We start from the raw sequence: 27,925 nt of genomic DNA, 5'->3' as shown, positions 1-27,925 counted from the left end.
TTGCACATAATTTTCATGTGAGATTTATAATTTGACTTCTTAGACTCTTCTTTGTATCATATTATAACGCTTCTTTTGTTCTAATTGAGTTGCATAATGTCCAACTAGTATTATAAAAAGAAATTTAAGTGTTAAAGTCAAAGTCAAAGTTTTTGTTTTATTGCATACTAACTGTGATTTCGTGAGGAAGAGAATGATCTTTTTTGCTGTCTCGTGTCATAATTTTTTTTGACAAATGATAGTGTTAGTTAATTAAATTGTTAAGTGTTAAAGAGGAAAAAAAGTAGTGGAGACCTTTTTTTATTTATTTTTTTTTTTTTTGAACAAGGGGAGCAGTGGAGATTGAATCGCTGCGGTAAAGCATCATCTGTATAATATATTTATTTATAGTTGTCAATTTAAATTCCATGGAATAAGCATCTTGACCTTTAGGGTTCATCGACCATTCTAAAGTCCACCGGTATTCCTAATTTTTTATGTTTTAATTTTTGGAATAAAGGCCGCCGTGCAAGTTGTAATTGAACACCAACAAAACCTCTGGACCTGTTTAAGTTGTTGACTTTGTACGTGTTATCGAGGGAGAGAGAATCAATCTTGCAATTGCAACTAGTGATTTGTATGTTTTATAGTCACGTGATGAGTCATTCATGCATAACGTAATATACTTCATTATAAATTCAATTTTCTTCTTGTTCATGGGCGTGGATCATCAAGGTGCTGTTTGAAAATTATATTGTTTTCAGTTTTCAGTTCATTTTTTTCCTAAAAACTCGTTTTGTAACTATTTTCAAATTTTAAATTTCAAATAAATGAAAGCGGAAAACCAAAAAAATGAAAATTACTTTGTTTTCAAAATTTAGTTTTTAGTTTTTTTTTTAACTTAAATATTTACCAAACAAAGGTTTTAGGTTCGATTCACGCCAAAGATGAATTTGAATTACATTATTACTAGTCTATTACGAGACTAAACCCATTTCCTTTCTTTAATTTAGATAAAATTATTTGTTTAAAGAAAAATATTTACCAAACGAATTTTCAATTTGCAAAAAATAAAAAACTGCAAGTAAAATGGTTATCAAACCACTTTTTGAGTTTAGAATTATGGATGCCTTGACTCCTTGAGATGACTGGGAAAGATTGCATTGCATTTTATTGTCTGACAAGCAAATCGAATCAATACATCGATTCCTTGATCTTGACTTTTGACTCGATCTCTGTTTATTTGGACTCACTGTGTCTATGTGCAGTTGTCAAACACGTCTCTTGCGCTTCGCAATTCAAAGGCAACACTTTTCCTATGCCAATTTCCACATGCTCCTCTTCCTCTACATTTTCTTCTTAATTTTCTTGGTACATTCTCATTGCACTTCGCTTTCCGTCTACTGGTATTTTTCATTGCGTTATCTGTTAATGTGCACCACTTAATCCAATACTTGTATGAAAGTATGTATTACGTTTGGCAAAATACCTTTGATTGCAGAGATTTCAAATCTTCTACTATTCTGTTAATACGTAGTATACGTACATTACTCGTTAGAGGGTTTTACTCCCCAACTCGATTGCTATTGATCTTTCAAAGGTGGTAAAAACTATTTGACGAGACATTTATAATAAAATTTTTCGTTATTATCTTGTTTTACAGACGTATATGTATTCACATTTACTAAAATGAATGTGTTTCTTCCATACACTCGAGTTTGAATCACTTTCCATTCGGTTTGGAATATTGTTTGTGTGATAAATCATATTTCAGACCCTGATATTTAACCACGACAAATACATCCTAGGGTTTGGAACTTTGAGGGGCAACGGCGCCACCCAACAACTTGGAAGGCCATCACTTCAATTCCCGGTAAAATAAGGGCAATATGGTAAACTCGATGAGTCCGTAGAAGGAGGGCATAAAGCCAGCGACAATGACAACAAACAGTAAGCAACAACAAACTTTCAATCCAATAACTCCAACAGAAGAGGAGCGTCGATGACCGAAGCCATGGACGATCGAGATTAAATTTTGAAGGCCCCCCATCCGACTTCTTGGTTGATTGTTGACTGATGAGATTATCATAAAAAGCATACAAAAATCCCAGTTGCTGTTGAGTTAACAGCACGTACGTGTTCCTCTTGGAAAAAAAGCACTTCTGTGTTTTTTCACGGAAACCCCCTCTCCAAGCTTACCTTATTTGACCGCCAAATCTCTTGCTCTCTCCCCCCTCTCTTTCTCCCCTCTTTCTCTCTCTACAGCTCCATGTTTTGTGTGTTATGAACAACACAAGCTCTACAAGTGGCCCGTTCACATCTGTGAGAAGCAGTTTATAAGTGCTTTTTTCTCAAGCGTTGAATAGATCAAACAACTCGTGGGGTTTGAACCAAAGAAAATAAAAAAGGGAAAGAAAACTCAAACGTTGAATCCAGAAAACTTTCACCTACCTTTCCCTCTTCTGTCTATCTTCCAATTCCACAGCAACCAAAAAACCCAAAACTTTTTGGTTGCCCTGGAATTCAAAGCGTTGGTCTTTTTCCAAATTTTCCATCTTCCAAGTTTCCAATTCCGTCGTTTTGACACGTATTCCAAGGGGACTAGTGGAATTAGTTGTTTGTTGTTTGAGGTATATATATTTATATATATATAGCAGTCAGACTCAACTCAAATCCCATCCAATTCCATTCAATATCTCTTTGGAGTTTCGGAATTTCAAAAGCACTTTTTAGGACTTTGTGAAAATCCCATTTCAGGTTAGGTAATGATTCATCTCTCAAATCTGTTAACAACCCACGTTGTAGTTTGATTAAATTTAATTGGGTTTTGATTAAATCTTTGGTGGTTTCAATCTTTACTCATAGATTTTTATGTTCTTATTAATTAGCAGGTGACGATTTTGCGCCTTTCGACTTGAACTTGTTAGATCTTATGGGTTTATCCCTCTCACTACTTGCCTCAGCCTGGGAAGAAATTGTGAAGCACAGACTCTTTCAATTGACCTACAACATCAGTTTAACTCCCAGAGATGGAGGACCACAAGTTATTCTAAGAACACACAGCTTCAAGAGTGAATCCGAATCCTTGGCAGTTAATTCAGACAGTTCTAGCAAGTCGGGCACTACCAATTCGAATCACTTGAGTGAATGCAAACCCGAAAAAGTGATGCTCGACAGGAATCTTTCGTTTAAGGGTCTTGTTCAAGATAAACAAGACATGGGGTTAGAGTTCTGTAAAGGCAAAAATGAATTGAAGCATAAACCAATGCCTGCACTTGCTCTGCCTGAACCGGTGATTTTGTTTTCGCCAAGGCCGGTTAGCGAGCTTGATGCTGCTGCTGTTAAGCTTCAGAAGGTTTACAAGAGTTACCGGACCCGAAGAAACCTAGCTGATTGTGCTGTCGTGGTTGAGGAGCTATGGTGAGTCTTCTTGTAATTTCTTGCCATTGATTTGATCAAATTTTCAATTTTTTTTTTTTTTTTTACGGTTTGATTAATTTTGGTTGTTTGGAATACTTTAGGTGGAAGGCATTAGATTTTGCAGCTCTGAAGAGGAGTTCTGTGTCATTCTTCAACGTTGAGAAGCCGGAAACTGCTGTTTCGCGGTGGGCGAGGGCTAGGACTAGAGCAGCCAAGGTTGGAAAGGGTTTGTCCAAGGATGAGAAGGCACAAAAATTGGCTCTTCAACACTGGCTTGAAGCGGTAAGCTCTTGCGAAAACTCAACAACATTTTACCTGAACTTGGAAAAATTGATGATTTTTCGTGCTTATTTAAACACATTACGGGATTCATGATTTAACATTCAGATGTTTCCTGATGTTTTATGCAGATTGATCCACGACATCGGTATGGACACAATTTACACTTCTACTATGACATCTGGTTTGAAAGTGAGAGCAGTCAACCTTTCTTCTACTGGTAGGTAGTAATGTTTTTATTGTTCCTGTGTTTCCGAGATGATTTCCATGTCAATTACTGATCAATTTGTGTAATGTAGGTTGGATGTCGGAGATGGGAAAGAAATAAACCTCGAGAAATGCTGCAGGGCAGTTCTACAACGTCAATGCATCAAGTATCTTGGACCGGTTAGTCCAACACCTAAACCCGAATTTCGTTTACAACCAACGTAAAATGCTTGCTAATTGCATACTTAAGTGTGTTTTCTTTGTGCTTGCAATATGTTCAGATAGAAAGAGAAGCATATGAAGTAGTAGTCGAAAATGGGAAGCTTTTATACAGGCAGGGTGGGGTGCTTGTGAACACACATGAAGGTTCCAAATGGATATTTGTCCTCAGCACAACAAGGTCTCTGTATGTTGGTCAGAAGAAGAAGGGTCAGTTCCAACACTCAAGTTTTCTAGCAGGTGGTGCCACCACTGCAGCCGGAAGATTGGTTGCCCGTGACGGGATTCTTGAGGTACGAAATTTACCCCTGCACGTGTGTGAGCGCGGGCCAAGAGGCTAGTAATATGTTTGTGTGTTTTCTTATAGTCCAAGTAACTTCTATGTCATGTCTTAAACTTAATTTCAACTGTTATTTCAGGCTATTTGGCCATACAGTGGTCATTACCACCCAACAGAAGAGAACTTCATGGAATTTATCAGCTTTTTAGAAGATAATTACGTCGACCTCTCCAATGTCAAGGTAAATGTTTCGTGTTTGTTTTCTTATCCAATGAGTATCGTTAATGAAGTTTGAATTCAGAACCTCGTTAGACCAAGTGGTCGCGAGTGTGTGCTTGTTTGTTCACGTTCTAACTTATATTTCTCTTGATTTTCCAGAGGTGTGCAGTTGATGATGACTTCTCTTATACGAAGACCACTGAAGGGGAATCAACAAAGGAGGGTTCAATCAAATCTACCGAATCCGACGGTGCAAACAAAGCTGATTCACATGACTTGGCCAGCAAGGCTCCAATCACAACCGTTCAAGAACAAACTAAGAAGGTTGACAGTGCCAATGCCAAGCCACCAGTTTTTGACATGCCCAGGCGCTTGTCATGCAAATGGACAACAGCAACCGGACCCCGAATCGGGTGTGTTCGGGACTACCCGACCGAACTACAATCCAGGGCACTTGAACAAGTTAACCTATCTCCTAGAGTCGGTCCTGGGCCGTCAGTACGTTATGGCCCAATTCCTTCTCCAAGGCCTAGCCCAAAGGTCAGGCTCTCACCCCGGCTCGCATATATGGGCCTCCCTAGCCCAAGGACCCCAATTGCCGCTGCCAACTAAGCTTGCCGAAGGGCACATTAGGTTCGTGGGCTGGAGTTAGTTACAGTAGGTTAATAATGGGCCAAATAAGCCGTACCTGGTGGGTAGTCATCTGCCAGAAGAATGGTGGGTCTTTTGCTAAGCCCAATAAGGATGAGAAAAGGGGACTAACCCAATTTTTTCGTTCCTTTGATTCTTTCATCAAGTTTATTTTGATCTAGGTCATTTAATTTTTTTGTACATGCCTTGACTAATCCAAATTGCATTTTTTTTTTCAATTTTGTACCGACTTAACTCATGTAATTTTGGGTCGGGTCGGGTTCAATTTATTCATTATTTGTATACCGGAAGTCGAGGCCAGTGAATGATACAATGATATTCAAAAGTTCATCCAAATACTAGAGTAAATTTACGGGCTATCTTAGAGATAAATTTTCAGACTATATTATGTATGTGATGTCACAGTTGATGATTGAATTTATTCTTTAAATTATTAAAAATAAGTCTAATTATAATCATCATATCATATATTTTATCTATACGTATCTCACATATTACGTTTTATTTGTTCACATTTCACATGTGTTACTTATGCTATTTTAATAGAGAAAATAAGCATTTTGCGTATTAAATTCCAGTATCATATATGCCATCTCTCTCCCTCCCCTGCCCCCCCCCCTCTCTCTCTCTCTCTCTCTCTCTCTCTCTCTCGACGTTAAGACTCTCATAACTGTAGGATAGCCTGGGTTGGCTACCGACGCTTGTAGGGACAAATTTGCAGATATTGTACGATATTTGTGCAAACTTGTCGGCAAGGAAAATAAATGGCTTTCGTCACCACGTGTCAATATGTCATGCATCGTCTATATACTATGCAGTATATTTAGCGGTAGCTGCATGCAGGCTATCTGTCTCTCAGACTCTGTGTGTCGAGGCCTGCGTTTCTGGATACTGCATCTGCATGCATGTGCCAATTTACTAGTTTTCTTTCGCAATGTCCTCTTTGACTTCGATTTTGGGGTTTATAACTCGATACTATTGGATTATTGACGGAGGGAAAGACCACAACTTTGGATTTACGCGTAACTAACTGAGTTACAATCCCGCTTGATATGCGATATACATAATACATCTTTGGTACGTTTACGTAAGGGTAATCGAAATAAGGAAAGATAATTAAATTCCGATTACAGAGTATTCCGGTATCTACTAAATATTAAGAAATAAAAAAAGTGGTGGAACCCACACAAAACAAGGAATCCAATTCCTGAAATTGGAGGAACGGGATTCCCTAGTTTTGTGAGGTATTTGAATTCCCAGAGGGTAAGGGAATCGGGAATGCATCTTTTATTCTTACTATGCCCTCACTTGTTTCTTATTATCCCAACATTGCCCTTCATTTGACACTCATTATGTCATTTTTAATAAATAAAAAAAACTATTTATATATTTTTATATAGATAATATATTTTATAATAATTAAGAATTTAATTTAATTAATTAGTATGAAAATAATTTATTTATGTAAGGGCAATTTAGTCATCAACTTAGTTTTCATTCCGATTGAAGTGAATTAATAAACAACTTATATGGACTCAACATCATTCTTGCCATCTTTTAATAAATAAATAAAACCTATTTATATATGCTTATATATATGTATTTTATTATATAAATTTAATTAATTAGTATGAAAATAATTTATTTATGTAAGGGCAATATAGTAATCAACCTAGTTTTCATTCCGATTGAAGTAAATTAGTAAACAACTTATATAGACTCAACAACGTTCCTACTCCGATTCCAGACAATTTTAGTAAACAACTTCAAAAGGAGTTTGATTCTGTTTCCAACTCATTTCAATTCCTCCTCAATCCAATTCCTCTACATTTGATTACGGATTAGTAAATGCGCCAGTTATGCGTCATTCATACAAATTCTCCTAACATGGTTGAGGGGCAGCTGATCGAAGGGAAAGCAGGTAGGCCGTCTACTTATTAAATCAAATTTATGTTTTTATGCAATTACAAACTGGACGGAGTAAGATATTTAATAATGTTGGGCTAAAAATTTTCCGTTTTTCATCTATAGTGACTTGTGGACCTATTTTAATTTTCACTAATTGGATGAACTTCATAAGAATATAGCTCTAAAAAAATTCATTTACCAAGATACTCCACCCTTGTGTACGAAGAAACTTAGTTGGCATAAAAAGTGTACACACTTGTAGAGGCAGATCCATGATTCTAACATCAGGTAGTCCTAATAAAAATGCTCTCATCGAAATAACATTAAAAAATTAAACAATAAACTACTAACTTTTCATTCATAATCTTTTTACAAACAACATTATAAGCTGTTTACCTAAAAAAAAACCATTAAAAGCTACAAAGACTAAATTTATTCACGACGAGGTTTCATATTCTGAAAAACATGTTATAATAGTTTCATTGTTAATAAAAGAAAAACCAATGGACAACCTGTAGCTGCTGCTCTCTTCTCCTCCACCAGTCCTCAAAAGTCCTGACGGCCACTTATGCGGACTCTCTTTAATGCTTCTGCCGCTGCACTCTTGTGCCTACAACGCTCACGGAGTCTCGAGTTTATGTAAGTTTTTTTTTACTAATGAAGCTTATGTAGCTATGAACAAGAAAACTTTACCATAAATAGTTAATGAGATTTTGATGTGAGCTAGCAAAGTCCTGCTTACTCGCAGGAAATTGAATAAGTCGTTATTGCAACATCATTGAGACTCTGCAAGAAAAGCATGAATCCCAACCCAATAAAATCTTCGGAAAATTCAGACTTTGGAGTGCACAGCCAGATGGACTCTGTGTTCTCCATCTGCCCTTCCTGTTTGAAAACTGATCCCAACTTCAAACTTCATGTACTATTTAGTCGGCTAATTAAATCAGTGCATCGTATTGGTTTAATTAAATTCCAGCCTCTCATCAGTATCATATTATGGTCATAGACCACCCTAATCAGTGCATCGTACTGGGTTGGCTACCGATGCTAGTATGGACAAATTTGCAGATATTGTACGATATTTGTGCCAAATTGTACGGCAAGGAAAAGAAATGGCTTTCGTCTCCACGTGTCAATATGTCATGCATCCTCTATATACGAGGCAGGCAGGTCCATATATGGTAGCCCGTAGGGCTCCTATGTAGTAGTAGCTGCATGCAGTCTGTCTGTGTGTGTGTGTTGAGGTCTGCGTTTCTGGAGACTGCGTCTGCATGCATGTGCCAATTTACTAGTTTTCTTTAGCAATGTCCTCTTTGACTTCGTTTTCAGGGTTTATAACTCGATACTATAGGATTATTGGCGTAGGGGAAGACCACAACTTTGGATTTACGAGTAACCGAGTTACAAATTCAGTTTGATATGCGATACACATAATACATATTATGCATTGTTCATACATTAAATTCATAAATCAGATTTATGTTTTTATGCAAGTATAAGTTGGGCGGAGTCAGATATTTAGTAGTGTTGGGCTAAAATTTTTCCGTTTTCCATCTAAAGTGACTTGTGGACATGTTCTAATTTTCACTAATTGGATGAACTTCGTAAGAATATAGCTCCAAAAAATTCATTTACCAAAATTACGAAGAAACTTAGTTGGCATAAAAAGTGTACATACCTGTAGAGGCTGATTCATTATTCTAACATCGAGTAGTCCCAATAAAAATGCTCTAATGGAAATAACATTGAAAAATTAAACGATAAACTACTAACTTTTCATTTATAATCTTTGTACAAACAACATTATAAGCTGTTTACCCAAAAAGCTACAAAAACTAAATTTGTCCATGACTAGATTTCATACTCTGGAAAATATGATAGGTTCATTGTTAATACAAGAAAAACCAATGGAGAACCTGTAGCCGCTGCTCTCTTCTCCTTCACCACATACCCAAACTTGAATGGTCCTCGAAGGCCATGACGACCACTTATCCGGACTTTCCTTAACGCATCTGCCACTGCACTCTTGTGCCTACAACGCTCTTGGAGTCCCAAGTATAAGTTTGTTTTTTTTTACTAATGAAGCTTGTGTAGCTATGAACAAGAAACTTTACCATAAATGGTAATGAGATTCTGATGTGAGCTAGCAAAGTCCTCCTTACTCGCAGGAAATTGAATAAGTCGTTATTGCAACAACATTAAGACTCTGCAAGAAAGGCATCAATCCCAACCCAATAAAATCTTTGGAAATTTCAGACTTTGGAGTGCACAGCCAGATGGACTGTGTGTTCTCCATCTGCCCTTCTTGTTTGAAAACTGACCCCAACTTCAAACTTCATGTACCTTTTTAATTTACTATTTGCATATAATAAAACATGATTGTTTGGAAGACTGTAATCTTAGTGTTCGATTTCGAATAAATCTCTCCAGTTGAAAGTTCTTGTGCCCTTGACCAACTCGTCCAAAGGAACAGGGTCCCATACCTTCACATAAATCAGACAGTTTTCACATTTTCTATGGTATTTTTTGGCCTTTGATTGGAGTGTAGGACTGTCAAAAGAAAGAGCATTCCCATCGTGGATGCAAATTTCTGCCTTCTTATTTTTGGACAAAATTGCACCTACAGAACAATTAACATCTTAGTTCAAGGCTAAGAGCCTCACGCGCCCACAATAAATGAGGGGGGCTTTAGTCGAAGAACCTCCGATGCCAAAGTTAGAATTTGAGGGGGAAAATGTTTAGAGAAATTTGGAAAATTTAGCAAGAGAGTTGGACTTAGGTTTTTGGATAAATGAGGTGATATTTATAGGGGTGTGGCCGGCTCCTTTGGGAGAGATGGGAACCGGCCACATTTGGTGGTTTTATGGGTGTAATTGCAAAATATTATGTCAAAATAATATCTTGCAATTAATTAGGAAATTAATCAATTAATTTAGGTAATTAATCCTATTTTGAATAAATATTTTAGAGGTTACCTTGTGGGAAGGATTTGATGAGGATAGATGAAATAGGTTTTGAATAAATACCTATTTTGATACTTTTGACCTTGATTGAATTGTGATTGTCCGCTGCTCGCGCATGGGAGTTCAGGTGCGCATCGAGGCTACTTTTATCTTTTCAACTCAAGAATCACGTGTCACCTACGTATTTTTCTCGATTATTTTTGGCTCTACACCCATATTCCAATCTTGTCCAGGTCATTTGGTTTCTTGGTTTAGGGTTCTGTTTGACAAGAAGGCAGAACAGATATTCACCCTCTCTCTCTCTCTCTCTCTCTCTCTCTCTCTCTCTCTCTCTCTCTCTCTCTCCCCCCCCCCCCCCGGATCTCCATCCCCCCTGCCTCTCTCTCTCTCTCTCTCTCTCTCCACATCAACAAGGTAACAACCTACTAAATTACTGATCCCACAAAACAGTTCGTCACTATTGCCATTTGGATATTTCCAACAAAAATGAAGGGAAAGACATGCTGCATTATTCTAGTTGCTACTCTTCTGTGTTGGGTTTCTGTTACAAGCAGGCCTTTTGCATCCTATGATGCTCCACATCAACAAGGTAGCAACCTACTAAATTACTGATACTATACTTCTCATGGGAGGTTCTTGGCTGTTTCTGGAAATTTATCACCATATCTCTATATTTCTTATCACGTGCCAGATATATCTTCGGTTTATGTTAGAATCCTGTGTTTTCGTAAAGTTATATGTGTACTAATTGATTCCAAATACCTTTCCTTATAGCTAATCAAACAGAGAAAAACCCATATTCCCAAGGAGCTACATTTGACTCAAAACAGGTACATCCTTGAACTGTGGCCCTCCATATCTCTGGATATATTATATGGATAATTAGGGTTTGTGTTTTGGTATATGGATAATTAGGGTTTGTGTTTTGGTATATGGATAACTAGGGTTCGTGTTTTAGGGAGTTGAGGAAGGCATGGGAGGAAGAAGGTATAGAGGGCTGAGTAGGCTGGGGTCAAGGCCACCCAACTGTGAGCATATATGTGGAAGCTGTGAGCCATGTGTTCCAGTTCAGACACCCACAACCACTGACCACTTTGGACTTCAATATACCAATTACAAGCCTGAAGGATGGAGATGCAAATGTGGTTCTACTTTCTTCACTCCATGAAAGTATTGCTCTATTTCAAGCGGTTTTCCGGTATATGTTTCTGAATATAAGATACACCGGAACATAATATAATTTTTGCAAGCTATCTCAAACTTCAAGCTCTTGCTATGTATAAACTGAACATTTTCGTTTTTGATCTTTTTTTTTTTTTTTTTTTTTTGAAGCTTTGCACAGTTAGGAGTCTACGCATTTGTAAATTATTGCAATTGGAAATTACTCCTCCAAAAGAGTTGAACTTAAAAAAGGGAGTGTTAACCAAACGCTCTTGGTACTGTTCATTCTTAATGTTAACGATATTTTTACTTTAAAAAATCACTTATGATACTATTTACTTACAACATCTTTTTGTCATTTCAGCAAACAATTTTCATTAATTTTCTTTTTAAAGAAAACTAATTTCCCAAATAAGAAAAAAAATGGTTTTAGCAAAACAGTGTTTATTTTCTATTATTTACAGTTGACGCGTAAAGACTTGACTAATTATTGCACAAATATTTGTTTGTTTTTATTTTTATTTTTTATGATCATGCAAAACGATTATTTGTATGTAAAACATACCTTTTTAAGAAAATAAATTAAATATAAGTGTCCGAGTACGTTTTCATGTGACGCATCTTACAAAAACATAAGACATTTATCTGAACGATCTCGCTTACCAATTAAAAGTGATTTACATTTTTCCAAGTAAATTCGGACGGTGTAATTAAAAGAGAGGTGTGATATCCACACACTTCATTTTACTTTTCACATAGCTTTTTAATTTTTGGCCGTTGAATCGACTGAATTGAAGAAGATCAACGAACAAAAATTATCAAAAGATGCATAAGAAGTAAAATAAAATGTATGAATAACACATCTCTAAAAAGATTATCCACACTTGAATAAAATAAAGTATGTAAGACTCGGCAAACGGAGTGGGTGTTATGTTTTTCATGGGTTAGTCGATCTTTTGAAATTCAAAAGATCAGATTGAAATCACACACAGTTGGACCACGTGTCAGGATCTCTCTTGTTTTGCGAAAATGTCACGTGACATCATATTCCCAAAAAAAAAAAAAAAGAAAAAAAAAAGAAGTTGCTCTCAACCATCTATTTTCATTTTAGCATTCTCACTTCTACTTATACTAAATATAAAAAAGACGTTTTCAGTCTATTGAACTTTGTTTGTGTGTAATGATACATTTAATGGAGCCAGATAAATAAATTAATTATTAACTCGTTACCTTTAAAATTCGAATGTAAAAGTTCAAAAAAATAAAACAGACATTTTCCATCTACCGAACATTAGCTTCCAAGTGAATCAAAAGTAGAAAAGTAGGATAGAAGCTACCGTGCATTGACATGGTGGTATCCCTTCATACTTCTGTGTTGTCGCGTTTCTTGTCGTGTCGTAATTTCTTATGATTATATAATAATTCTTCTTGTTAATTTGACATATTCTTATATTGTATCGTGTTGTATTTTTATGTCCGTGTATTGGATAGGAGGAGGCGGTGGTGGTGGGTATAGATACGAATACTATAGATAACAATAGGCCAAAGCGTGCTTCTGCTTTTGCTTTTGCCGTTCTCCTTCTGTAATTTATAATCCAAAAGTGCTTTTAACCCAACAAAAGTAAATAAAATAAAAAATAATAATTCAGAATAAAAAAAGGAAAATCTTAACCCTAGATCTCCAACAAGAAAGAACCCACCGAGGCCCCAGCGCATCGCTGTCCGTACAAAATTTGTTTGCTTTGCTTTGCTTTTGCGTAATAATTTTTATTTTTTTTCTTGCTTTGCTTATATTGGATGAACAATCCGGAGTCGTTGCGGTTGAGTCGGCCGACTGCCTTCTGCTGATGCACCTGCGGGGTCGTCGTCGTTGTTTTTGATGTGATTTTTTGGAATAATCTTCCAATTTCTCTCCCATTTTCTTTTTTTTTTTTTTTTTTTTTTTGGTTTTGTAATTTTAGGGTTAGGGTTTCGATTTCAATTGATTTGGGCTGCTCTGGAAGATATGGAACCTCGCGTTGGGAATAAGTTTCGGCTCGGCCGGAAGATCGGCAGCGGCTCGTTCGGAGAGATCTATCTGGGTTTGTTGCTTCTTTATTCTTCCTGTTAATTGTGGATTTGTATGTAATTATGTATATTTATGTATGTAAGGAGGCGGTTAATTGTGGATTTGAATTTTTTATTGATTTTTTTGCAGGTACAAATATTCAGACGAACGAAGAGGTCGCGATTAAGCTTGTGAGTGGCGTTTTTGTTCCAATTCAGCTGCGAAGTTTTGACTTTTTTTATTTATTTTTGGTTGATTTTGATGCCCATTTGCTAGTTTTTTAGTTACGTGTTAATTTAAGTTTAATCCGTGATCTGAGAATTTGTATGAATGATGCTTTAAGTTCATGGTCTGGTTTTCATGCTTCGGCTTTCACTTTGCGTTAGTAATGCTGAGGAATTCAAGGTTTTGTGGAACGACTTGTCCTTAGATCAATTGATTTTCCCGGTTATGTTGATGCTATTACTGCTAGGAGCTTGTGTTTCAGGTTATTTCCTCTTTATTGGCGGAGTTCCAAGCAATGTATTGGTTTGATTGATTGATAAGCATCTAGAAACTAATCTTAGGAAGATCGTATTTTTTTGTAAAAAGTGAGGTCTTCAAGTTTTGGTGTTGGTGTTGAAGTTTCCTTTTTGAACTGTTATTAGCGTGAAATATTTGTGTGTTATGAAGCTAATTGTCGTGCTGTTTCTGATACATAGGAAAGTGTGAAGACAAAACACCCTCAGCTGCTGTATGAATCCAAGTTATACAGGATCCTAGCAGGAGGAAGTAAGTGAAACTGCTGCATTTGATAGTTCATCAGCAGTTTCTGGTGCAAGTTTTTGCTGTAAGTTTTCTGATTTCTAAATTTGGCTTTTGCAGCTGGGATTCCAAATGTGAGGTGGTTTGGAGTTGAAGGAGACTATAACGTTTTGGTTATGGATTTACTGGGCCCTAGTCTTGAAGACTTATTCAACTTCTGCAGTAGGAAACTTTCTTTGAAGACCGTTCTTATGCTGGCTGATCAAATGGTAGGTGTGAGCCTGTGCACAATTGCACATCATTGTTTTGGTTTTAGATATTTATGTTGGAGATACTGACTTTTGCCGTGCTTGACATTTATTTCAGATCAGTCGTGTTGAATTTGTTCACAGTAAGTCATTTCTACATCGAGATATCAAGCCAGACAATTTTCTTATGGGCTTGGGAAGGCGTGCAAATCAGGTTTCTATCTTAATTTGGTGTACATAGTTGTGTAAGTCTATGTTTCATATGCCAATGAGTCTATATTAATACGGTAATTGATTTTCGTTACATGTAGGTGTACATGATAGACTTTGGTCTGGCTAAGAAATACAGAGATAGTACAACCCGTCAGCATATTCCTTATAGGTGAGATTGATTTGTGTTTTTCTGTGTTCCCTAATATGGTCTTCGAATATGATTGTAGAGAAATGTAGCATAAGATAAACGAGAAAAGGACTCTAACTACGAGATATGTGGTTAATGATGTAACTGTACATGGGCATGAATGCTGCAGGGAAAACAAGAATTTGACTGGAACTGCAAGATATGCAAGCATGAACACTCACCTTGGAATTGGTATGTTTTAGACGTTTAGTCTTTCTTTTTGCCTTTTCTATTCCTATTATGTCAATTGTTCCAGTTAAATCTACTATCTGGTTTGTTGACATTGATTTATAATTTCTTTTATGCTATTCTGCGCTTTATAGAGCAAAGCCGGAGGGATGATTTAGAATCTCTTGGTTATGTCCTTATGTATTTCCTTAGAGGAAGGTGATTATTTCTGAAGACCCTATTTTTGTTGTTGTAGTGCTGTCTGTTGGTGTTTTGTTTAATAATTGTTTTTGCCTTTAGTCTTCCTTGGCAGGGACTAAAAGCGGGAACTAAGAAGCAGAAGTATGAGAGAATTAGTGAGAAAAAGGTTTCTACTTCAATTGAGGTACGATGCTTGTGAATGTTATTGTGGTTTTATACAATTCAGGCCTCATGTCTTTGAGTGTTGTGACTAGAGAATTAATGATTTCGCAGGCATTATGTCGGGGTTATCCGACAGAGTTTGCTTCGTATTTCCATTACTGTCGCTCTCTACGGTTCGATGATAAGCCAGACTATGTTTATTTAAAAAAAATATTCAGGGATGTCTTTATTCGTGAAGGTTTGAATTCTATTCTCATTGCAATGTGCATTATAAGAGGATTTCCACATTACAGTGAGCATTCTATTTACACTGATTGTATCCATTGGGTTTTGCTTCAGGCTTTCAGTTTGATTATGTGTTTGACTGGACAATTTTGAAGTATCAGCAATCACAGCTGGCTGTTCCTCCAACCCGTGCCCTTGCTGGTGCTGGAACAAGTTCTGGGATGCCCCATGCTGCTGTTAATGCGGACAGACTGACAGGTACGTTGTTTAGGATTGGTCTAGATGAATTTACACAGCATTCTTATCGATAAGTCTATTCGTTGCAGCTAGAGGATGGTGGTGTTTTAGATTACCACATGCATTTTTCTCCTATTCGCTTATTTTAAGATTTGACTTCTGTCTGTATGTTAATATATAAATTTAAGGAATTCTTTGTCTACTTTTCGAGTGCTATAACTTATTACTAAAGGTTTTCCGATATCTGGGTGTCATTTCTCCCATATTATTAGCTTTGGATTTTATAACATTCTGCTTCACGGCTTCCTTGTAGGTGAGGAAGACGGGCGGCCAACTGGTCTAACATCATTGGATTCCTCTCGGCGGAGAATACCTGGACCGGCTCTCAATTCCATGAGCCTTTCGAGGCAGAAGAATCCAATTGCTAATGATGCTTCATTAACTAGAGAGGTGAGTTGTTTGGAATGCATTATTTTATGAATTGAAATCATTTTTTGCGGGGTTGTATCAACATGAATAGTTCAATGTTTATTGCCTTGTGACAAAAATTTCATGTGCATGCTTGGGTCTTGCAGACGTCAAATAGCAACATTTTTGGCCGGTCAGCCGGATCATCAAGGAGAGTTGCTGTTTCTAGCAGCCGTGATGCATTTGGCGGAAGTGAGTCTGACATTCGCCCTCGAACAACCGATGCTAGCCCTGGAGGACACAGAATTTCAAGTGGCCGAAGAAGTTCACCAGTCGAGTCATCGGACCCCACCCGGAGACATACATCTCAGACTAGGAACTACGAGACTACCCTTAAAGGCATCGAAGGTCTGCATTTAGACAATGAAGAGAGGGTTCATTATTAGCGATGCCGACCCTTGCAGGTTACCGTAAATCGAAATTCGATGGTTTTGCCTTGGGCTGTTTTAATATACGTCGAAGGTGAGAGGGTCCTTCCGAGGGTGGTGATTTCGTTTGAACTCCGTTGTTTCCCCATATGCAAGAGAGCTGCGAGTGTTTGTTGTTTTAACTTGTGCTTTTAACACGATACATTCATTTGGGTGATGAACAATGTAAATTTTCGTTTTCCAAAGAAAAATAACAGAATTGTTCAAACAGAAATGTTCCCCTTAAGCCCTTATTTGTGTATTAAACAAAATTGGTACAGAATTGTTAGAAGCTGCATGTTTCACTTTGTTCCCAAATCCGAAAGTAACGCAGCAGAATCCTCGTACTCGTCCGGTCGCTACGTGCAACTAGAACGCATATTTATGAATATGCATAAGGAGTTGGTTACAAACTTTTAATCGAAAATAGAACGCATATTTATGAATATGCATAAAGAGTCGGTTACAAACTTTTAATCGAAAATAGAATTGAAAGGACGGGAATTGGGATTTGGTAATTTGGAAGGCCTTTTAACTTCGAAGTCCAAAGCCAGGAAGGAGGGAAATCTATTAAGTAGGGTTGCATGATGCATGACAGAGCCTGACCAAATTTTACGCATCGGTTCTATTGCTTGCTTTGTGAGAACTTGGGTCTCCCGAAGGCGAAGAACTTACATGTCACGAGGTGAATACCACATCGAGAGAGAGAGAGCTACGGGTACGCAACCGATGATAGTTTTCTCTCATCTCCAAGTCGTTTACCTTCTACCTTTTCGGATTTAGCAGGATTTCTCATACCGAAACTACTCACGTCAACCAGCCTCATTACCAAAACTCGAAACGGAAACTCTACAAAAGCTCAATAACGCATGATTACTCCGACAACAGAAAGCCAGCCAGCTTTAACCCTCAACGTTGCCTGCCCTCTTACATTTCCCCAAAACAAACTCAATGCATCAACGCACAAATGAGAGAATGGTCATCCTCTGCAGAATAGCGGAACATTCATCGCTGAACTGTACAACCGTTATCCTCTGCCCGACTGCTCTAACACGCTAAAGCAACTACGATAAACTTAAAAAGTTTCCGACAACATGAAATAGAACTAGTAAATGAGGTCCGACACCCTAAAGGAGTCATCTTCTCTACTCTGTTGTTTGATCTCAAGTGAGAATCAGCGACTTCCATAACGTCGAAAAACCTTAATAACAACCTAATTGGACAAACTGAGCTTACTTGATACGAGAAAATCTATCCAGAAAACTCCCAGTTTGTGTTTCTATTGCCATTTCTTCGCGATTTTCCCGGTAATCTTTCTCAAGAACAACAATTTTGGCAAGGGTTTGCATTCATGAGGGAAGCGGAAACCATTCTGAAATGCATGACATCGGCAAAAACCGAATCCTGAATTCATATTTCGAAACCTCATTCACACCCATTCGTTGAGGGATATGAGAAGTTAAAAACACTAAGTTTGAAAGCTCTTTTAAAATGTCGTAAAAAGAGTTTTTTTGCAAGAAGTACATAAACACGTCACACGTCAAGTGTTTTTCAAGATTCACTTGCATTGTATCTAAGAATCAGTTCCAAAAATATTTTTACCAAAACGTTTTTAGTCGGAACGAGTTGTGTCTAAAAACAAAATTACACAACAATAATACGAACCAGCAAAAGAGGCTTAAATTTCATTGATAGGATTTCAGATTACCAAAAATCCACGATATACAAAATATTCATCAACGAATCACATTAAAACCTCACAATTTCCAACACGAACACTATAATCTTATAAATTAAGAACACCAAGCAGAAATTAAACAACCAAAAAATAAATAAATCTTACCGATTTATATAATATTATATTCAGAAATGATGATTACCGCCCATAGACGACTCTATTACAAGTTTCCTTGAGCCACCGGAAGCTCTTCCGGAGCGACCCTTTGAGCTTCCCTTCCACCGTATAAACTTTATAGCTCGCCACCCTCTTCTTCCTCTGCAGCTCCGGATCGCTCAAGCTCCAGCTCTTCGTCGCCGATCCGTTCGCCGACTTCCCCTTCCTGAACTTCTCGTCGCTGCTTCCCGCCTGGGTTTGCTGCTGCTGCTGCGGGTGCACTGAGGACGCGTAGGACGCGCTGTAGCACCTGAAATCCTGCATCCCATTGACTCCCGACGAAGCGCCGCTGCCGCCATTGTAGGTCTCCACCTCCGTTCTTCCGTGGCCGCACGATTTGGATCTGAAATCTTCCATGGTAGGATACTAGGATTTCAACGGAGCACGCAAAGATGTATGAGCTCCACCTTCAGTGCCTCGCACTCTCTCTCCTCTCTCTCTCTCTGGAGCCAAGAGCTCCAGTGCAGCGGAGATTGTGCGTATTCGGTCAAACAGTCAAAGGAGCTTCGTTGGGGGTCGTGGAAATTTTGCATATCAATTATTTACTTTTTCATTTCGGCGCTGACTCCCACCAAGATGCTGATCATTTGTCGGTGATATTATTACAGTAACTTTGACGAAAATTTTCGATACGATTTATTTTAACAAAAAATTATATTTTTATATTAAAAAATTATTTCTGATATTATTTATTTTAATCTTTATTTTATCATTTTTGTTAAAATTCGAAATTTTTAATTATTTTTATTAATTTTTCTTATTATTTATTAAAATTTAGAAAAATTAATAAATAATAAAAAAAATTAATAAGAAGAGAGCTTTAACGAAAAGCTCCCCGTATTCTTTATTAATTTTTCTTATCATTTTTATTAATTTTTCTAATCATTTTTACTAAGAAATCGTGTCAACATCATCCTCCCGCTTTGTATCTTTGAAAACTTTAACGAAAAACTCTCGGTATTATTAATTTTTCTTCTACGAACTGGAGATTTTTCACTTGATGTTAATGCTCACGTGAGAATCTCGTGTCCAAGGACAGTGGCCCTTATTACATTATTATACAAAATTAATAAATAGTTATGTGATTTAATTAAAAATAAAAAAATATATGATTTTGCCTACTAGTATAAAAGTAATAGGCGTATATTTAATATCTATAATTATCTAAAAACCTTTAATTTTCAGTCATTCTTTTTTTTTTTTAAAATCGTTCTAGCTATTATCTGTTATATTTAATTTATGTAATTCTTTAAAAATTTTATTTTTCAGCCTTTCATTTTTTTTATCATTGTGTTGTAAATAATAATATTATTTAGAAACTTATTTTTTGTGACATTCAGAATTCTGTTATGGTTGGTTTTGGATCACTATACTGATTTTAATTGATTTTTCTGTTTTTAGCTAAAAAATGTGACTCAATACCTCTAAGCTTTTTCTTAGTTCGTGTAGAAAAGATCTTAAACAAATAACGTTGAAATCACATCACATCCAGATTAGATATCTAGACCTTTCAAGGTGACATGTACCCGGGCCTTGTACACACCACTCGTCACACCCTGAGAATTGGTTTCGCCCCAAGCATCGGACCAATGATCACCCATGACGTCTACTTAACACTAGTGCCACAAAGGCCCTTGGTGTTCGTATTGGCGCATACCACGATAGGGTCCTCCACTGGGGTGAAGTCGTAACAAGGTAGCGGAAGGGGAACCTATAGCTAGATTGAATCATTCGTGATGGAAATGCCCTCTTCCCCAAACCCAAACTCAACAAAGGGCAAGCACCTACTACTAACAAAATGAAAAGCAGCGAGCTGCGCAACAAAAGCGAAGCAAGCCCCGCTAGTAGCGCCCCGTAGTTGCATTTCTCTCCCGGTTATTGAGTAATAAGCCCTATTTGATCCGACAAATAGTAGTGCCGGTTCAGTGAAGTCAAGTCTTTACGTCTATAGGGGCGGGGAGAAGGATATATGGAAAACTAATGAAAAATGCTTGAAAACTTTGAGTTTTAATGATAAAGACAAAATAAAAGGTAAAGTGAATAGTATCAAAATTGACTTTTTAGTGTAAAAATGTGATTTTCCGACAAAGTAAACAGTACTGGAAACTTTTCGTTAAAGTTCCCAAGGATATAAGGAGGGAGGATGATGTTGACACCATTTCTTCAAATTTCCGAAACTAAATATATACCGGAAAAAAAAAAAAAAAAACTAAACTAGGATGAAATATATCTAAAAGATTTATATAAAGCCAATTGAATTAGCAAAACTATGTAAAAGATGAAAACCGTATGGAGCATGAAAACGTTGAAACCAAAGGAAGCAGCATGAGTTGAGTTGCCTCGGCGAAAGTATAAAAAGCCGGCATATTTTGTAAGGCAACACCGCTTCCAGAACGATTAGATCCATACTTACGAGACTCAAAACTTCAGTCGAGTTGCCCCTTCCGATTCATCAAGTCATGGTAATACAGAAGCAGGCACATCGGTTGACCGAGGATGCAAAAGATGAACCAGAAGATCATATTTCCGACCTAGAAAAAAGATTAAAAAATACGGTTAGAAGAAATATAATGAACATTACCAATATCGAAATCGTACACAGAAAGTATGTGCCCTCAGCAATCCATAGAGCACGAACAGAATCTCCGAACTAGTAAAAATATAAAAGGGCTATAGGAACTCTTGATCGTCGAGTTTACTTTCTAATATGTAGAATTGCCGAATTGGAAACCACAAACGGAAAGGTGCGACATGGAAGCTTGTAAGAAGGATGCTAGCATGATGCCTTTGTACCCCTATCCCTCCAGCAGGACCGCCCCCAGGTTTTTAATTCTCTCTAGAAACTAAGACCCTGTTTGGTATTCAATCCAAATACAGTTTTTATAACTCAAAAACAAGTTTTGAGTTCCAAACTGTAATTCTTGTTTGCCTGGCCTATTTCTAAAAACTGAATTTAAGGACTAACTTAAAAACGATGCCTATTTGATAAAATAACATTTTAAAGTTTTTAAACACAACCACCTCCAAACACAAAACTCTAAAGCCCGATCTTCACCCTCTCTCGCCTCTCCCCCTCTTCGTGATCTTCGATGCCAGCGTCGATCAGGTCCCACTGTCCACAGGGAGTCGATTCGTGTTCGCCATGAGCGCCAACTTGACTCCGCCGTGGCTCCACTTAGTTATTGCTACGCGGAAAGGTTAAGGAATTCCTGGCGTTGGATGGTGCCAACAACGGTGAGGGAGGAGGTGGGGAAGGTAGTTGCCAATGAGATCCTAACTTACTTACCTAACCAATACGAAGAAACTGGACTGGGACTTTACCAATTTTAAGATCTAAAACAGTTTCTGAGTTCAATACCTTCGATTTTATATATTTAAAATAAATAAATAAACAAATAAAAAAAAATTAAAAAAAAAAATCTGTGTTGAAGAGAAGTTCTTAAGAATGATTAAAGGTTTTAAGTTGAATACCAAACGGGCCCTAAATTTTGAATAGAAGGTTAACGCCAACCAAGTGAGTAGGCAAAACTATGCTGCAATAAAATGAGACAACATGATTAAAAAAAAGGACATACCATTGAGTTTCTGAATTTAGCTTGCAGGAAATTTGTGATCAAGACAAGTGGTACCTGTACAAAAACGCAATAAAAGAAAATTAGGACAGATGGATCATCAATATGAGTTGGACTCCTAAATGCGGCAAGGAAACTACAATGTTCTTACCTGCAACATAATTCCAATAAAAGCCCACAACTTGAATATGTGGCAGGGAACAGCTATGCATAGCTGGAGACGAGTCGAACAATATTGGATAAGATAATAGAAACACAAACAGCTATGCAAGCTTCATTATAGAAACTAGCCATGAGAATTCAGATCCGAGTTAAGGCATAAAACAAAAGGGAGAAATATTTCAGCTGACCCCCAGATAATGTTTCACGTGGAGTTTGTGTTGGTGATCATGATGAGGAGCTCTGTATTTAATATAATTATATATTTCCATGCTCGAACGTAGTCTTTAGCTTTTGGCCAAAATCAAATGTAAAGAGTTCATTTTGCCATTGCCCATGTCCTGACATCAGAATTCATTCTTATGTGTATGGGTATTCTACTCTTGTAAGGTAATCGGAGTGGGTGATCATCTTCCGATAACCAATGGTAGCATAGCCCTTCAAGGTTGTGCTTGATAGCAATTACTGTATCAAGCAAATTACCAAGTGTACACATTCCTGGATGATGTACACCTAAATAGCTAAGTCTTGGTTAGATACTAAGATGATGATTCGCTTGTTTTCTAATGACATGCTTCCAAAGTTATCAGTTTCAAGTCCTACCAACACTCACATTCCAAAGAGAGAGAATGCTAATTATATTATAGACAATTGAATATGATGAAGGAAGGAGCGATAGAATAGTCATTATCCAAAGGGAGAGGATCACTAAATAACAACATAAACTCACAGAAACAGAGCAATATACCTCATGAAATACAGCAGATACTAGAAAGGAGATTATGATGGCAACTCCCTGAATTCAAAGCCAGAACAAAAAAAACAAATTAATTTTGCACATTCTAAAACAAATTAAAGTTCGTCCATCACGCATCACTTAATATTAAAATAAAGAGATATTAGATACCTTGGGTACTCCATGCCGTATGCATGGAAAATAGATATGCCGAACCATCCATTTATGAACAGGCTGAAATGAATACACCCAATCAGTATTACACTTTCACTCGGGCGGGAGAGAGGGGGGGGGGGGGTTGGGGTGGGGTGAGGTGAGGTGGGGGGGTGGTGGGGTTGTTATCATTGTAAAATGTAAACATCAGATACCATCTAACTGAGTTTTGTCACTACATGGCAACTTTGATGACAAGGAAATTAGGCTTATATAGCCTCTTTTCAGGCTTATAAGTTACAATGCTTATTAATGATAATGCTAATACACATATTGTTTGATGCAAATTCGAACACATTAAGAACCACATTCACTACAGTCCAATAAGCAACCTAGATTCAAAATGAATATCGAATAGAAGTCAAAACAATAATTTATCGTAGTACTTTTAAGTATATGAGAAAAGATAACAACTGAATTAGAGTTCAACAGACATACCATATTCCACATTCTCCAATACTGATGACAGCCACCAGAAGAGCCATGCAACAAAAGTAAATAGAAAAAATTTCAATTCAGAGCTGTATAACATAACCTAAGAATAAATTGCATAAACATAAAACGCACCTCCTCAACAGTTTGTGCATTCCACCAATCTTTATAGAACTCCCGATCTCCAAAACAAAGCAGCTCAGCAAGAATATTTAACCTATATTTCTAACACTGGATGTAAGCATAAACTCAAAACTGAAAGTGCAAACTTAGTATAGCTACACATATAAATTGGGAACTGAAAGGTAGGGGATGAAGCAAGACGTACCAGAGGTGGAAAAAGCAATAGAACATGCATAGCCACACATATAAATTGGGAACTGAAAGCTTCAAAACCCTCTCTATGGCATATAACCAGTCCCCCTTCAAAGGATGTTGTGAATTCTTGACAATAGGGTTGATGTACTGCATAAATATACAGGTGTATGAATTCATCAATAATCACAACGAAATAAAAGAGCACTAAAAGCTAGTCGAAAACAACAAATGCCAACTTACTTGTTCTACTATAAATCCCATCACTCCAGTAAAAATTATCAACTTTACAAGTTGACGAAACACCCAACCTTTTCGCACAGAAGCTGTGCGAGGGTAACTAGTCTGAAATAAGGGTCAGATAAATCAAATTAAATTCATTTCTCCATTAATGATGTAATGTAAAAGTTAACCTCATAAGATAAGAACCATAAATTAAAGATTTAAGTGTAATGTAAAAGTTCACCTCATAAGATAAGAACCATACATTAAAGATCAAGTTATGAATTATCTATACATGAAAATTAGCCTTCTTTTAATTAGGGGTGCCAATAATACTGTAAGAAAATAATCATATACTTTTGCGATGATTCATTTAATATCATATTTAAAATGAGAAAAAATAATTTAGTCATCTTAGACATACATATTACTTAAACAATAATGAGTCAAGTGAAAGATAGAAGATTTATAAAGAAAGTTTGAGCAGAATTCAAACTTGTAATGGGAAAACTCACAACACCAGGTTGGAGCAGCTATGAAGTTTAAGTGACCGCATGACAGTCTATAACTGAGGCAAAATATTTGTTCCGTTTGTAATTAAAAGCCAAAAAACAGGCAAAGGAAAGGCAAACAACATAAAAGAAAAGGTGACTTAAACAGACTAAAGCATCAAAATTCATAAACTTGTACTTTCTGAATAAGGATTGATTGACGGATAAGAAAACCTAGGTTAATTTCTAAAAGAGTAATGCAATTACCTGGTAACATAATGTTGGAGCGACCATAAAGTATGCCAAACTTTTGAAGTTGTTATTATGAGGGTAATCTGTATTCAGAGAACTAGGTGTGGCATCCCCCTGCGATCAGTCAAAGGACTTCAAGAATTAGAAAACAATCATTTATTAAGAAAAAATTGTTGAAGCAAATTAAACATCTACTAAGATTTAGGACCTTTATAAACTTTCTTCAAACTTCATATTTAATCTAAAGCGGCAAAGGAAAAGACTATATTCACGTTAACTGAAAAACTTATTCACAAGTTCATAGCTACCTTCTCAACTGCTTTGTGAAGAGCTCTCATATCATAGTTTGTATGCACAAAAGATACGAGTTTTAACCACACGATGCAAGCAAAGAGCATCAAAGTAACACCAGATAAAACTGCAGAATCACACCTGGAGAAAATGAAGTAAATAAAATAAATGCAACATTGTCACTGCTATTCACATATTAGCCAACTAAAAGATGCCATCAATCAAATAAAAAAAGGCCTCTCATATTACACATACACACAATCTTTCAGACAGAACTACCATCCAATGTCAATTTCAGCTTAAGAATTTATCCCCTGAAGTTTCTAAGATCTCCACAAAAACAAGCCTATTTCAAGAACTGGGGACAACGTAGCATTCCAGAGTAGTAACCAAGATTGTAAATCCAGAAAATACGCTAATAAATGAATAGCACTTAAGCACAAGTAATGGGCTAGAAACGAGAATGTAACAGTGATAGTTCAAACCTAAATCCTCCAATCAGCACCATGGCCAAAATGTAATAAATAGTTTCACCGACTGATACCAAAAAACTGTGGGAATGCAACTAAATGGAAACTTGATAGTAAGTTCAAACTGACCTGAGAATCACCAAAACCGGATACAAAATTGAAGTTGTGGTAATGACTATATGAAGAGAAACAACAGCCTGCAATGCCAGACCAGAAATTCATATTTCAGATACAGAGTTGCAGGAAGCTATTTTTGTTAAGTAGTACAAAACGAGTTGCTCACAGCTTCAGATATACACTTCTGTAGCACTAACTTCTCAACTACAAAGGCCGCAAGCGGAAATATAGGAAGAGTAAGGCTGCAAGTGAAAGAAAAGAGGAGCCGAATAAATATCCCATCACTTGTAATTCAAAGATGGTAATGATAATTAAGTAATTCTTTAACCAAACAGCATATCGAACCATAATAAAAGGAAATATTACCAGCACATAAGAAGTGGCCAATCACGCAATGATCTTGAACTAAACCAAAAACCAGTTTTAATTAACCAACCGTACTGCAACAATAATTGAACAGTAAGAAACCTCTATAAATGCCCTAATTTACAAGGGAAACACGAACAACCAAACGGTGTAAAATTAATCGAAAAACAGTAGACACGGGCACATGGCAAACCTTCATTAAATTCTCGATGATAAGCCGGCTGTTTACAGCAACAAGTACTACTATACACAGATTGAAGAGACCTGCATGACTCTTAAAAAATACACACAAAAAAAAAAAAAAAAAAAAACCAAAGCTTGCAATCAGCATCTTGTTCAAGCTTCAGTGAAAGCTAAAAGACAAAAACTTGGTCATAGCAAACACATTTTCAAAACTGATAATTAATCATGGATTAGTGGCACTAATTAGAAGTGAAATTAAGCTACACAAGGCTTAAATACCTGTCTGAAGATGGCATCAGAGCTGAGAGGGCTCTCCTTAACTCTCCGATGAGCAGGAACGGACGGCCGATACGTGAATTTCGCGGCGGAGGGATCAGCGGCCCGATCATTCTCGCCGAGTCCCTTCTTGGCTTGAACAGCATTGACGGACTCCGCACCGCCATCGCCGGCGTCGCAGATTTTGGCGCCAACTGAGTCATCACTCCCCGAGTCTCGAACCAAATCGTTCGAGGAATTGCCGCCCTGGTTCGCGTTCGAGTCGAATTCCGCCACGGTGCCGGCTGAGGGTCTGCGGCGTAGCGTATGGTTGAGATCTGGGTCGGCGCGGGGGCTCGTGGTGGCGCCTGCGGTGGCTACTGCCTCAGGCGAATCCGCAATTCCCATGAAACAACAGCAAATATATGTAATATATATATACACACACTCAGAGAGATGAAGAAAGAGGTGAACAGAGAGAGACTTCAGATAATCTTTATGATTCGGATTCCAGAGAATTCATGGAGAGAGAGGGGAGAGAGAGATTTCAGATGGAAAAAAAGATATAGAGGAAGAAATGGGGGAGCGAGAAAATTCGCGTAGTGGCGGTGAATGAGTGGGAAGCTGAGAGGTCTTTATATAAAAAGCGACAAAAAACACAGAGGAAGGGGAGAGAGAGAGAGAGAGAGAGAGAGACGGTGGCGATTGCAGGTATGATGACGAAGCGATGATGTCAGGGGGGGCGGTAGGAGGCGGAGAAACGACAAGCGGCCGCTTGGGGAATTGGTGTGTGATGGTTATGGCGTTTAACCAAAAACTGTGTCGTCCTGTAAGAGTGTGACAGAGGGAGAGGGAGAGGGAGGGGGACGAAGATGCAGACCTGGTCCCGTTGAGCTTTCCGCATACAAACCGCTTCCCGGTTCTTGCCTTCCTTTCCTCGGCTCCCGCTTACCTCCCAACACAAATTAAGTAAACAAATTAGCTTTGGTTAGCATCTAATCGGATAATAAGATGCTGATATGTAGGTACTTTTTATATTTATATGGGAAAGTACAACATGGGATGAATAAATATAGAGGTGAATTGTCTGCCCTCTCATTTTCATACTCTGATGTGTAGTCATGATTAAGTTATGTCAACATTTTATATTAATTTTTTTATAGAAATAATAAAATAAAAAAGTAATAGGAATATAAAATCTTGATGTGACTTAGCCGTGACTACACAAACAGAATGACATATGGAGAGTATGGAAATGGAAAGCAGACAATCCACCTCACCTCTGATAAATATTTGTCAAGGGATGTCAGACTATGTATCTACACCTCCTAGAAAGAGACCCTTCTTATTATGGAATTTTTTGT

At 37.3% G+C, this 27,925-nt stretch overlaps 4 protein-coding genes across 6 annotated transcripts; 2 read left to right on the top strand and 2 right to left on the bottom strand.

Moving 5' to 3' along the window:
• The first annotated feature begins 2,098 nt into the window (after positions 1–2,098).
• On the top strand, positions 2,099–5,590 carry LOC137748204 (IQ domain-containing protein IQM1). Of its 3 annotated transcripts, none has more exons than XM_088688548.1 (8): positions 2,099–2,736; positions 2,871–3,399; positions 3,501–3,681; positions 3,810–3,898; positions 3,978–4,065; positions 4,167–4,397; positions 4,524–4,625; positions 4,763–5,590. In XM_088688548.1, exons 2-8 carry the CDS (start codon positions 2,912–2,914, stop codon positions 5,213–5,215), a joined length of 1,632 nt encoding a protein of 543 aa, XP_088544674.1. In that variant the 5' UTR covers positions 2,099–2,736; positions 2,871–2,911; the 3' UTR covers positions 5,216–5,590. The 3 variants fall into 3 exon arrangements, with proteins under 3 accessions (XP_088544674.1, XP_068344415.2, XP_088544679.1); XM_068488314.2 differs by having other exon boundaries at positions 2,099–2,741; XM_088688553.1 differs by having other exon boundaries at positions 2,099–2,741; positions 2,868–3,399.
• Positions 5,591–12,579: 6,989 nt separating this feature from the next.
• On the top strand, positions 12,580–16,828 carry LOC137746737 (casein kinase 1-like protein 1). Its single transcript, XM_068486744.2, has 13 exons — positions 12,580–13,367; positions 13,484–13,524; positions 14,035–14,104; positions 14,198–14,346; positions 14,444–14,539; positions 14,637–14,707; positions 14,856–14,917; positions 15,049–15,112; positions 15,194–15,278; positions 15,368–15,494; positions 15,596–15,739; positions 16,032–16,168; positions 16,294–16,828. Exons 1-13 carry the CDS (start codon positions 13,292–13,294, stop codon positions 16,570–16,572), a joined length of 1,401 nt encoding a protein of 466 aa, XP_068342845.2. The 5' UTR covers positions 12,580–13,291; the 3' UTR covers positions 16,573–16,828.
• Positions 16,829–18,254: 1,426 nt separating this feature from the next.
• Positions 18,255–19,069, bottom strand: LOC137748965 (uncharacterized). Its single transcript, XM_068489150.2, has one exon. It carries the CDS (start codon positions 18,842–18,844, stop codon positions 18,470–18,472), a length of 375 nt encoding a protein of 124 aa, XP_068345251.2. The 5' UTR covers positions 18,845–19,069; the 3' UTR covers positions 18,255–18,469.
• Positions 19,070–20,528: 1,459 nt separating this feature from the next.
• On the bottom strand, positions 20,529–27,601 carry LOC137747435 (diacylglycerol O-acyltransferase 1A). Its single transcript, XM_068487542.2, has 16 exons — positions 26,586–27,601; positions 26,317–26,397; positions 26,124–26,197; positions 25,924–25,999; positions 25,770–25,837; positions 25,188–25,311; positions 24,895–24,993; positions 24,158–24,259; positions 23,928–24,064; positions 23,735–23,816; positions 23,606–23,626; positions 23,126–23,188; positions 22,967–23,014; positions 22,211–22,273; positions 22,063–22,116; positions 20,529–21,018 (listed from the first exon to the last, which is right to left on the bottom strand). Exons 1-16 carry the CDS (start codon positions 26,967–26,969, stop codon positions 20,914–20,916), a joined length of 1,581 nt encoding a protein of 526 aa, XP_068343643.2. The 5' UTR covers positions 26,970–27,601; the 3' UTR covers positions 20,529–20,913.
• Between the last annotated feature and the right edge of the window lie 324 nt (positions 27,602–27,925).

Source organism: Pyrus communis, chromosome 2, assembly GCF_041283825.1.
Source record: "Pyrus communis isolate YQ-2024b chromosome 2, ASM4128382v1, whole genome shotgun sequence".
In the NCBI taxonomy this organism is placed as follows: Eukaryota; Viridiplantae; Streptophyta; class Magnoliopsida; order Rosales; family Rosaceae; genus Pyrus; species Pyrus communis.
The sequence above is the reverse complement of the archived record's forward strand: the minus strand, read 5'-3'. Positions and strand labels throughout refer to the sequence as shown.